Source organism: Buceros rhinoceros, unplaced genomic scaffold (genome assembly GCF_000710305.1).
Source record: "Buceros rhinoceros silvestris isolate BGI_N320 unplaced genomic scaffold, ASM71030v1 scaffold26200, whole genome shotgun sequence".
Classification (NCBI taxonomy): domain Eukaryota; kingdom Metazoa; phylum Chordata; class Aves; order Bucerotiformes; family Bucerotidae; genus Buceros; species Buceros rhinoceros.
The window spans coordinates 1-12271 of record NW_010388265.1 but is presented as its reverse complement, the minus strand read 5'-3'; the positions used below and the strand labels follow the sequence as shown (position 1 = coordinate 12271).

The 12271-nt window shown below is 51.8% G+C and overlaps 1 protein-coding gene across 1 annotated transcript; it reads left to right on the top strand.

The window, feature by feature from the left end:
- Positions 1-668: 668 nt before the first annotated feature.
- PRPF39 (pre-mRNA processing factor 39) lies at positions 669-11948 on the top strand. The gene is made up of 13 exons (XM_010145405.1): positions 669-1001; positions 1256-1381; positions 2017-2135; positions 2867-3034; positions 3791-3956; positions 4586-4693; positions 6718-6882; positions 7193-7319; positions 7407-7675; positions 8208-8392; positions 9630-9704; positions 10317-10437; positions 11898-11948. Exons 1-13 carry the CDS (start codon positions 669-671, stop codon positions 11946-11948), a joined length of 2013 nt encoding a protein of 670 aa, XP_010143707.1.
- The last annotated feature ends 323 nt before the right edge of the window (positions 11949-12271 follow it).

The following is a 12271-nucleotide window of genomic DNA, read 5'->3' as shown; positions in this document are numbered from 1 at the left end:
GGAGGGCAGGGCTGGGCAGCTCCGCTTGGCAGGCAGATCAAAGCAAAAAGTGGGAGGAAGATGGAGTCTGTCCTGAGGGACAGGAAGAAGCGCCGACACGCGAGTTGTGCACGGGAGCATGTGACCGATGCGAGGGGTGAGCCTGGGTGTCCTGTGTGTTCCTCCAGTGATGTCGGTTCATACAGACAGCGTTGGGGGGGACCGGGTCTGGCTCTGCTCTTGGCAAAGTCCCCCCCGAAACCGGCTCAGCAAGGGCACCAAGGGGCCCTCTGGACATCGGTTTATTTTGGAGTTATTGATTTGTACTGAGTAGGAGGATTGACCCCATTCAAACGTAATTCTTCAAGAAGCTTCCACTAACCCATTCAGGAAAGGATGTTAGTTTGCTTTTACGCCATGATAGCTGCTTGTGATGGTTTTGGATAACCCGTGATTGTACGTGCAGATGGTAACACGTATGACTGCTATGAGCATTGCTTTATTTGTGGATGAGGCTCGTGCATGAGTGGGATCTAACTGGTGAAGGGCTGTGGTGAAATACATGGAAGCCTGAAGCACTCGGGAGACTCCTAGCTGGTGATTCATACCCAAATCTACTCGAATCCTCACTGCATGAACTGCTGAGTCGTTTTATTTCCACAGGATTGAGTGCAGCAATAGCCTCAGCCATGGAGAACTCGGCAGAGAATGCAGAGGAGGAGAAGCCGACTGTAAGCAATGAGAGCATGGACAATAGTGCCGAAACGACCCTGGAAGAGCAGCAGATGGACTTCAGTACAGAGATCATGAGTGTCACTGAGATGGAGCAGTCCCCGGACAGCTCCCCTGACCTGAACGAGGAGAACACCGAGGAGGGTGACATTCCAAACATGGAAGGTTTACAGACGTCAGACATTGAGGCTTGCTTCCCGCCCGATTTTGACAAGTTCTGGAAGGTGGTGGAGGACAATCCCCAGGATTTCACGGGATGGGTGTATCTACTGCAGTACGTGGAGCAGGAGGTTAGTACCCTGTTTCCTTCGCCTTCCAGAAACGAGCAAAGAGAACCAAAACAAGTGGTAGATATCCCAGTGACAAATCGAGAACTGCACCTCAGGCTTTCGAGGGTGCTAGTGTAGAATGGTTGCGGTCAGCAGAGATCACCGAATAAAAATGGTTGTTTTTAAGACAACACTAAAACCGTGATTGTTTTTATGATACCGTGAAGTTTCTCTTACAGAGAGGATTCACTGCTCTTACTGTGCGTCTCTTGCAGAACCACTTGGAGGCTGCCAGGAAAGCCTTTGACAGGTTTTTCACGCACTACCCCTATTGCTATGGCTATTGGAAAAAGTACGCGGACCTGGAGAAGCGCCATGACAACGTGAAGCAGTCCGATGAGGTACGTAGGGGCTGGGTGCAGCCACCGCCACCAGTCCCGCTGGCCAAACAATGACTAACCGACGGCGAGTCGTTTGGCTGCCAGTGCCTGCCCCACTCAGCCAGGTTTGTAGGGGCTTGGTTTGCACTTGTCACGGCTGTGGCACTTGTAGCTAATGTTTTCTCTCTTTGTTGGCAGGTGCGTTAAACCTCTACAGTTTGTCAAGCTTTGCAGTGCAAGCCTCTGTATTACACTGCAGCTTAACAAGTAGGGCAGGGCTTTTCTGTCACGTTTATTACTCGTTTTCAAAACAATATAGTTGGTTTGCTGGTCACAATTGCTACATCTTATTGCATTTTTGGTCAGACGCTGTCAATGATGCTCTAATGGGTCTGTGCCCTATGGTCTGTACCCCAAAGCCTGCCCACACAACCTGGTCAGAATGCAGGGACCGCTGCGCTTTGAAGATCAAGACTCTGCACGTGGAGATCAGAACATTGCCATGTTCTATCCAACCTCCACCCAAATGGTAATGGTAGATTATTTAAACAAAATTCCAGTAATTAGTATTTCTGAGGTTCTCCGGATAACACAGTGTTGCCTCTCTCTTAGGACGCCATTGCGTATTTGAAGTACAGTCCCTGTTCTCTTCATAGGTTTATCGCAGAGGGCTTCAAGCTATTCCTCTTAGTGTCGATCTTTGGATACATTATATAAACTTCTTAAAGGAGACCCTGGACCCTGATGACCCTGAGACGAACAGCACCATCCGAGGGTGAGTGGAAAGCAGCCTGTGTGGCGACGTGGCAGTGTGGTGAGATCGGCGTGTCTGAGCTCGGGGCCCGCGGTTACTTGAGGGACTTTGCAGAGATGGTGGAGACAGATTCCATCGGGGCAGATGGTGCAGTGTGGGACAGGGGTCAAAAGCTGTGACGTGAGAGCTTCAGAACAGATGTTAGGAAATACTTAGTGCAGCGCTGGGACAGGTTTCCCGGAGAGTTTCTGGAATGTAATTCCCTGGAGGTTTTCAGGGTATGGCCAGACTGTGCCTGAGCTTGTCTGCGGCCAGCAGTTCCTGCTGGAGTGAGAGGCTGGGCTCGGGTTTGATCCGAAACCTTACCTGAACCTGAGCTGCAGCAGCTTTGGGCTGCGTGACTGAGCAGCTTTTAGAGTTGAACTGCTGAAGGAATGGCTCTAGGATCTGGTAGAGGTGTGAAGATTGTGAGTTTCCTAATATCCTCCATTCCTGCAAGTGGCTTTTTCTGTTCCCTCTATTATTCTGTTCTACCGTGGTAGTGCTGGAGGTAAAAGACCAAGTGCAGATGTTCTGAGTGACTACAGATCTTGCTACAGGTACCTAGAGAATGCTTTGACGAGTTTAAGTAGCGAATGTAGGTGGTAGCAAGTCAATGAGGATGCTCATAACCCTTAAATTAGAACCAGAACTTTCCTTCCTTGTTCTGTCACCACATCCAGAAAGAGCGGTAAGACGGTTTCCTTTTGCAGAGCCTACGAACACGCAGTGTTAGCTGCTGGGACAGATTTCCGGTCTGACAGGCTGTGGGAGATGTATATAAACTGGGAGAACGAACAGGGAAACCTGAGGGAAGTGACGTCCATCTATGAGCGCATCCTTGGGATCCCGACCCAGCTCTACAGTCACCACTTCCAGAGGTAAAGAGAAACCAAAGCTCTCGTTAGTGCCACCGATTCCTTAAGCACACGCGCAGCTGCTTCTGGAAATGGGAAAACGTTCGCTCGGAACAAGACTTGCAACAAGACTAGTTACGTGGTTTTATTTAGGGACTTGGACAGTTGGACTGACTGTTTTAAAGTACCGATGCGTGTGTTAGGAATTTGGGTTTAGGTCAATTCACAAACTGCTGTGGAATAAAGGAAGTGGGAGGAAGAAGAGAGGATGTCTTTGAAAAATCAGAATGAGCGGGTTTGAACTGGCATTCCTCAGGCAACGTTCGCATGAGGCCAAGTGCTAATTGACCCGACTAAAGAGAAATGCTTGGGTGAGCAAGAGAGAGTAGAATCCTGCAGTAACATGGAGAGGTTAAGGAGGCAGCAGAAACCACGCTTAATTCGTGCACAGGTCTGCCCTGCAATTTCTACAGACCCTTGGGGTTTGGAAAGAAGGTATGTTCCTTTAAACCCAGTTTTGTCCTTTGCCATCGATTTTTCACGGAAGCGGCCTGCCTGCGCCACTGGAGCTCATCATGCTCTCGTTTCTCTTGGAAACAGGAAGCTTTTGGAGTCCCATAGGTAGGAGAGGTTACATTTTGTGTGTAGTTTGTCCGAAGCTGCTGTGGGTCGATAAAGCAGTGTAGAACCCGGCTGGGATTTACCGCTGTGCTCTGGCTAGGCACAGTATTGCCACGTGAACCACCCGCTCTGTGTTGCCTTGTTTCTGACTGCTCCCAGGTTTAAAGAACACATACAGGACAACTTGCCTCGCGACTTCCTGACCACAGAGCAGTTCATTCAGCTGCGCAGGGAGCTGGCCTCTGTCAATGGCCATAGCGGGGAGGAGGCACAGCCGGGGGATGACATGCCCACTGGCGCTGAAGACATCACCGACCCTGCCAAGGTACGGGTGCGGGGGCTGCTCGGCGGTATTCCTGCGTACACACTGGCTGGAAGACGAGCTTGTCTGCAGATGATGCAGTGCAGCTGTAGCTGAGGTGTCCCCGTAGCTCTCTTGCTCTTTGGTTCACCGGGTAACTGCTCCTGTCTACAGGACAGACCTTTCCAGTTTAGGAATGCAAGAAGCAATGTACAAAACTTGAGGAATCAATGTTAATTATTCGAGACTAACATATGAGGAACCATGGCCTAAAAAAGCTCTTCCTCAGCAGTGGTCTGGGCGGGTTCACAGCCTGCGCAGGCACACGAGAAGCTGGTGCTGTCTGGAGGAATTGCTGGCTGTGGAAATCCACACGTGCTGAAACCACGGTTGGCTTGGATCCAAATTCATCTTTCAACTTAATCACCTTTAGCAGAAAGGCAAAACCTCGGCTAGAAAACCAGTTCAGCTGGGTCACGCTGGGGGCCAGGGCCCCATCCAGGCAGTGTCCCACCGCTTCCCCTGGCTGCTGGGGGTAACAGTAGATGCCTCCGGGACACTCCTAACGCGTGTGCGTTACTGCCATTGTAAAGCGCGCTGACAGAGGTCATACGGTGTCTGCCTGTGTTACATTGTTAACAATTGTGTTTTAGCTAATCACTGAGATAGAGAACATGAGGCACAGGATCATTGAGATTCACCAGGAGATATTTAACCACAACGAACACGAAGTCAGTAAGAGGTGGACGTTCGAAGAAGCGGTAAGTCTGGTTTTCCTCTGTAAGGCAGCGTGTGTGAGGGTCGCGAGCGTCAGGGCGGGGGCTGGGAGTTCTGAGTAACGTCAGGCCTTGCTGTTCAGACTGCTGTGGGGCTTTCGGCAAAGGCCTAGTCTCACTTCTCTGTTGTTTTCCTGTGAAAAGGCAAGTTGTGAGATCAGCTCCGTCATCTGACGCTGTGAAAATCGTTGAGCAGTATTTGGAGAGGCAGGATGGTGTGGTGTTTGCTAAGCGGTCTTTAAATACACACAACAAAATGCTGTGCGTGAAGGTCTGGTGTGTCCAGGGCATTGAAGTAATGGGAGACTGAAGGTGATGCTGATGGAAGAGGAGAGAGAGATTTTTGTGTTAACGTGACATGTTTAAACCTGAAATCAGTGAACTTCTGTTTTCCAGAAGTAGCCATTGTAACATGCAGCTCCTTTATATAATGTACTGAAAGCCGTTAATTAAACTAATCATTCGATCACTGCAATCAGAATTTCTCCTGTGTAGAACTATGTTCGGTTACTGTGGAAAAAACAACCCGAGTTTTCTCGGTCTGTTTGATGTTTTGTTTTTTCCTTCCTGTGAGATACCGTATTGCATAACATGCTCTTGGTTTAAATTCACTTTTCTTTTTAAAAGTACCTTGAAAATCTGTCCCAGCTGTTTAACCCAGCGACTCCTTGGTGGGTTCTGTGGCGTCAGGACTATCGTGTTGCTTGCTGCACTTGGTTGGACTAGGCCAGTCACTTCGTAGGCCAGAAGAACTGGGAGAGACAGTCCACAGCCAGTCCTGGGGCCGCAGACCAGACTGCGGTGTAACTCGGAGGGGTTTCCCACTCTGTGCCGCAGCAGACAGCCTGGTGTGCTGTCACCATCCCTGCACGTCCCAGGGCTGCTCTGGGGGCAGGTTTCCATCACAGAGGGAAGCAGAGCATGTCCCCAGTGTGGGGGAGACTCGATGTGCTGGTGTGTTTTGGCAGTGGTGGGGTGGGTCTGGGTGTTCTGGCTTGGGAAACCTCACCCTATACATCAGTGACACTCGGGAGGATGCTAAACCTGGGGACATGCTGGAGGAGACGTGTGATAAACAAGGTGTCCTCTTGCTCCTGGCCAGAGGCAGTACCTGTTCTACCAAGAGAGTGTCTGCACTGTACACACCAGCGTGCTGGATCTGTGAGCAGCTGGAAATACTGTTAAATGTGTCTGTATAACGTGTCTGGACAGAATGGAGGTGGAGAGGCAGCAGGTGTCTCCTGAGCGATGGAGGCTGCTTAGAGCTGGTTTTACTTTTGGCAGGAGCAGCCTACCTGTTGACTTGTCAGAAGTGGTGGTTCTGTAGCAGAGCTGAGTGAGGAGCAGGGAGGGGTGGTTGGCGCGTGGCCTTGACTTGAGCGTTGCTCCTTGGTTAGTGTCAGTTTTTCACCCTTTCCCGTGGATGTCTCCGAGGTGCACAGGAGCGATGACCGGGAAAGATTGCAGATGGAGAGAAAAAAGGTCTCTGGCAGGATGCTCGGCTGCATGTCGTTCAAAGCAACGCTCACTCTTTCTGTGCTGAACCCTGCCCCACCCAGCTCCTCCTGTAAATATTTAAGATAAAGTTCAGTTCAATGCTGTTCTTCATCGCCATGATTCCCAGCCAAGCTTCGATTTGATTTGTAGGACATGCAAGTACTTGAGCTGTATGTACATGTGTGGACAGTGGTCTTTGTGGTTCCCGGTGTCTCGTGACCGCGGGTGTGTGAGGCAGTAACTGCGCTGAGTTTGTTCTCAGCTTCAGTGAACACTTGCCCTCAGAAAGCTCTCTAGAAAGGCAGGTTTCTAGCCCTGAATGTTCCTGTCTGCAGCATCTCCTGGTCAGCACGCGGGTAGCCCTAGCAGAGCTATTTTGGTAGATAACGGCGTGGCGTTCTGCAGCCCTGTTATTTCGGGGGCATTACGGGAGTGCTGCGGCTGCTTCGGTTGTCCAGGCAACTTGGTGGCAAGTTTGCCAGTCCTAAGTTGCCGTCCTGTGACTCTTGCAGATAAGGAGGCCGTACTTTCACGTAAAACCTCTGGAGAAAATTCAGCTGAAAAACTGGAAAGAGTACTTAGATTTTGAGATAGAGAACGGCACTCACGAGCGAGTGGTGGTCCTCTTTGAAAGATGTGTTATTTCATGTGCCCTCTATGAGGACTTCTGGATCAAGGTAAGGGAAGCGCTTCACCTCCCACCTCCTGCCAATACTGATCTAGTGACTAACCGTCTGTACTCTTGTGGAACGTTGTTCACATATAACTATATCTGTTGCATTAGGAGATGGTCTGCTTGCAACCAGATTTGACTGCTGCATATGCCAACTTCGTTGCCTCTCTACGTCCTTCCTTACAGAAACTAGTCTAGTGGTTCAATAAAGGTGCTGAATGGGTTTAAACAAAAGAATTTTATCGTTCCGTCGTGTTTTTGACGACAAATACAAGCTTTAACCTTCCCCCTCTCTGCTCTGTTTTGAACTGTAGTATGCCAAATACATGGAGAACCACAGTATCGAGGGAGTGAGGCACGTCTACAGCAGGGCTTGCACCATACACCTGCCGAAGAAGCCCATGGTTCACGTGCTGTGGGCTGCCTTTGAGGAGCAGCAGGGTAAGCAGCCAGAGCGTGGTGGGAGGGGCTCTGCTTTAAAGGCTGCCAGCTGTCTCCTATCTTAAAGTGTCTTCACCGGTGTTTTAGGCAACATCGATGAAGCAAGAAGAATCTTGAAAACGTTTGAAGAGTGTATTCTAGGGCTAGCAATGATCCGCCTGCGGAGAGTGAGCTTAGAACGCAGACACGGAAACATGGAGGAGGCTGAGCACCTGCTTGAAGAGGCCATGAGGAATGCCAAGTCCATCACTGAGTCGTCGTTCTATGCCATCAAACTAGCTCGGCACCTCTTCAAAGTACAGAAGAACCTGCCAAAGGCAAGAAAAGTGCTGTCAGAAGCCATAGAACTTGACAAAGTATGTGTTCCCTCTGCTGTGTTTAAACCAAACAAAGATGCTGGTGTTTCCCTCTCTTTCTGAACCCTTTTTTTGAAAACGGCAACAATGATGACAGGAGTCGTACCTGTATGTAATGTGTCATTACCACGTGGAGACACCAGTCCCTCTAAGCTGATGTTGCCGTACTTGCACATTTGGAGCGTTGCAGTTGTGTTCCCTCAGAATCCCAGTGTGCTTCGTACCCTTGTTTGTTACAGGCGTGTTTGCATCTGGAGCGGCCAAAGCTGACCGCGCGGGCAGCGCGTGGCGGTCGCTCGGTGTAACCGCAGAGTTACGTGGTGCTCCAAGGAGCCTCTAGCAAAGCCTGGCGTCAGTGTTGGGTCAGTCTGAGCTGCTCCTGAAACAAGCCCTGGGGGAAGGAATTCTTGCTCTTGACTGTCCTAGCAGGCATTGATGATGTGAACGTTCTGGTGTGTGTCCGGTAGAGACGCGTTCAGTGTTCACTGCCGAATGTGACCACTTTTCCGCTTCTGCTATGTCTTTTGTGCAGGAGAACACGAAGCTGTATCTCAACTTACTGGAGATGGAGTACAGTGGCGATCTCAAGCAAAACGAGGAGAACATCCTGAGCTGTTTCGATAAAGCTGTCAATGGTGCCTTGTCCATAAAAATGAGGATTACTTTTTCTCAGCGAAAAGTGGAGTTTCTGGAAGATTTTGGTTCTGATGTAAACAAGTAAGATGTCGTCTGTGTGATGGCCATGTTGGGGTCATCAGAATAGTGCTGGGAGAAGCGGGAGGGAAGGGGTGGGGTTAGTGGCATCCATTGAATTGTGTCCTTAGGGCTCCCGGCTCTTTGTTGAGGGAAAGCTGCTCTTCTAAACCAAATTCTGGTTCTAAACAGGACTCTTCTTTCATGCTGAGATAGCTGACGCCTCACAGCATGAAGCTGAGCTGCCCCTGACTCCTTAATGTGGTTTTCTAAAGTTCTACAAAGGCGGATGTTCCGCCAAGGGAACGGACGAGTTCTGTGGTGCAGGGGTCAGACCTGTGAGCTGCTGCTTGCAGCCCACAGCTACGTCGGTGGGCTTTGTCCACGACCAGAAGTATTAGCAGTGCCTGTACGCTCGCCTGGGACCATCAGATACCAGGAGTGCACCTCTTTAAACACTAGATACACTCTTTTCCTCTTTATTCTCTGGTGAAAACGGGCTCTTGGGCTGGTTAACTGAGAGGCCTGACCCCTGGTTAGGTTCTGTGCATTGTAGGGTTTTAGCAGTAGCTGTCCTCCGTCCCTGCTGGCTCTGCCTGGCAGCGCATGTCAGCAGTCTGGGATCCCAGATCCCACACAAACACAGTGCAGGTTCCAGCTCCCAGATAACTCTAGAGCACAGAACGAGTGCGGGAACCGGTGTTCACCGAGAGCAGGACTGACAGAGCAGCAGATTCCGTGTGGCACCTTGTGAACTGTGTTGCGCAGCAGATGAAATTCAGCTACTCGGGGGAGTTCTGGCTCGACTCCTGTGGCTGCAGGAAATGCACTTGTTCTTCCCGTGGTGTTCGGGAAGAGGCTGTAGGTGCTGCTCTGGAATTGGAGCAGCTTTGATGCTCATTTCCAGTGCCTGAGAATGTGGCCGTGGGGGGCACCCGCAGGCAGCTGCGGGAACGTGCCAACTGGAGGCAGCAGCAGAGTCACCAACACATTTTAGAACCCGTCTTTGTAAAGGAGCTTGATTAAAGAACTGCCCGGAGTGTGGTGAAAGGGGATGTGTTGGGGATCTCTGAGCTCACAGCAAGTCCTTTACTGTGTCACGTGGAATCAGCAGAAGTTCTTTGGCTTCATGGATTGCAATGGGATGGTGGTTCAGTTTGGTTTGGGAGGCGTTTGTACTTCGACAGTTTGACGTAGACATTTTTAAATGGTTGCTCATGTGTTGACAATGAGCAAAGCTTTATGTCTTTGTCTCCATCAGGCTTCTGGATGCCTATGACGAACATCAGGCACTTCTGAAGGAGCAGGACTCTTTAAAACGGAGAGCAGAGAATGGGTAGGACGTGGTTCAGCCGCGGGTGTGAACTGCCCAAGAGCTGATGCATCGTGGGGTGCCTGGAGCAGGCACCGCGCTCAGCCACAGCTGACACCAAGCGCTCGGGAGTGCCTGCCTGGGGCGGGGTTCTTTATGTGTATATATAAGACCTGTAGAATGCATTTGTATTTTATATGTATTTATATTTTGTAAATCTAAAGAACTAACACATATGCTTTTCACTTTAAACCTGCTACTTGCCAGAACGAGCCCACTGTTTGTTAACCACTTGTACTTGAGGCTAAATAGGGCTGTATGGTTGACTCACATATTCAGGAACAGATTTATTGGCAAATAACTCCGTGACTTCTGTGTCACAGAACAACTAAGCAGTGCTGGTCCCTTCAGCAGAGCCGTGTGTTGCTGTCCCCGATGGAGCACCAGGACACTTTAACCCCAGACCGGTGTTCTGAAGCACAGGACACTCCTGCCTGTCTCTAAACCCAGTCCTGGTGGGACAGGGCCCCAAGTTTGAAACCGTTCCTTCCCCTTACCCCATTCCACCCCCTCTCAAGCAGACCTGCTCGGAATCTCCCCAGAGACACCGATTACAAGCACGTATTAACTCCACAGGGCGGAGGAGCCGGATGACAAGAAGATGCTGACAGATGACGCGGCGCTGGCATCGGCGCAGATGATGGATGGCGACATGCAGGTGAACCAGGCAGCGTACAACTACAACGCCTGGTACCAGGTAGGGCTGTGCTGGGGTCTTCCTTCAGCGTGGGCATGCTGTGCTTTGCTGGGGACTCGATCGATGGCCCCGTGTCAGCTGGTGAGGAGAGCGTGGAGAAGGATTCACCTCCTGGTTTTGTGACTCCTCTTTGGCCTGTGACACAAATGCCAAGTATTTCCGTGTAGAGCGGAGCAAGCTGAGGGGTTTGGTGGCCCATCCCGTGAAGGGCTGTGTGGCCACAGCAACCTCCTGCACATGCTGTGCTTACCCCGGGGCCGACAGTCTGTTTTGTGTCCTGGCTTGTCTGCAGGGCAGGCTGGAGAGTCAGAGCTTCCAACCTGCGGCTGGAATTAATCCTGGTCTGGGCGGGTGCTGCAGGTGCCCCCTTGGCTGGCAGGAGAGGGATGCACCGCAGGTCTGGGAAGCTGCTTCTGCCGAGTGGTAGAGGGTCCATCCGCAGTGCTTGCTGAAGCAGTTTAATGGACTGTGGTGTCAGTCTGCAAGGAGTCCCAGCCCCTGAGAGCCGCGTTCGCAGATGGGACACGGAGCAGCCGCGGTGTCTCTGCGGGTTGGAATTGCTGTGTCACGGTCAAGCGGTGTTTCCAGAGCTGGGCAGTGAAAGGCAGCTCGCCCAGCGCGGGGAAACTGCCTGGCCCTGGGCCAGGAGCAGTGCCCCAGGTTGTCACACGGAACTCCAGGAATGGCAGACTTGGTGCTGGTGGAAATCTCAGTCGAGAGGGTGACTCCAGCCCTGTCCGCCCCTGCGCATTGCTGTCTGCTCAGGAACAGCCTGCGGAGACGTCCCGAGGCAGTGGAGACCTGACCCAGAGTGCTGGCCGCTGGATAGCATCCCAGGCTCGGCTGGCATAGCTGGGGTGCAGCTGGGTGCTGTGGGGCGGGGAGGTGCCCCAGTGAGGGTCTCCGCCAGCTGTGAACGGGTGGTGTCAGAGGCAGCAGTGCGAGGGCGCCGAGCCATCTGCCCTGGCTCCCTGTCTCGCGGGCTGTGCTGGAACGGCGGGCACGGAGCCAGGACACTCCAGTCCGTGTCTGCCCCCTCCCTTTCTGGCAAGGGGAGCGGTGAGGAGCCCTAGAGAGGTGCCGGAGTGGGGAGCTGAGGCCTGGATCAGAGGTGCAGCACACGTGTGTCTGTCGTGCAGCTGAAGCCCGGACAGGCCGTGGGACCCGGCCCGTCCTGGCCTGGGGCTTGTGGCCCAGGCACGCTTCCGCTGCAGCTCTGTGACCGAACAGAGCACAGCGGGTCCCTAAGGCGGCTCAGGGACGCAGGAGCACCCTTGCGTCTCCCACCCGTGATTCCTAGGCTGCCCACCCCACCCCTCGCACTTGGGTGTGAGATGATCACTATGCTCAGAGCTGTTCCATCCCCGGAGGGTGTCCCATGGTGACAGAGCTCCCAGGGGGTGTCCTTCCCGGAGCCAGGGTGAGGCCCGCTGACGTGACCATTTGTGTTTTTGTTCTAGTACAATTACCAGAACGCGTGGAATTACGGACAGTATTATCACCCGACCTGAGCCGAGAGCGAGCAGACTTCACGGGGCTGCAGTTTCAACAGAGACGGAATAAAACAATCTATTTTTCTAAATTTGGGATGTGAAAGGACTGTTGTAATACCTGCTTTGGGTCTCCTGCATGTGGAAGGGGCTGAAGTTCACAGGGTACGTGTGAAGCGAGTTGTGTGCTGCACAAGCGGCACCTCTCTTCAATTCTAGTTTACCATAACGGCTTTTTTTTTTTTTTTTTTTAATTCCCCACACTAATTTATGGAGGTCCCTGAGGGATTGCGTTTGGCCTCGATGATTCCGTAGAGCGGTCAGTGAAGCTGTAGGCTTTGGTT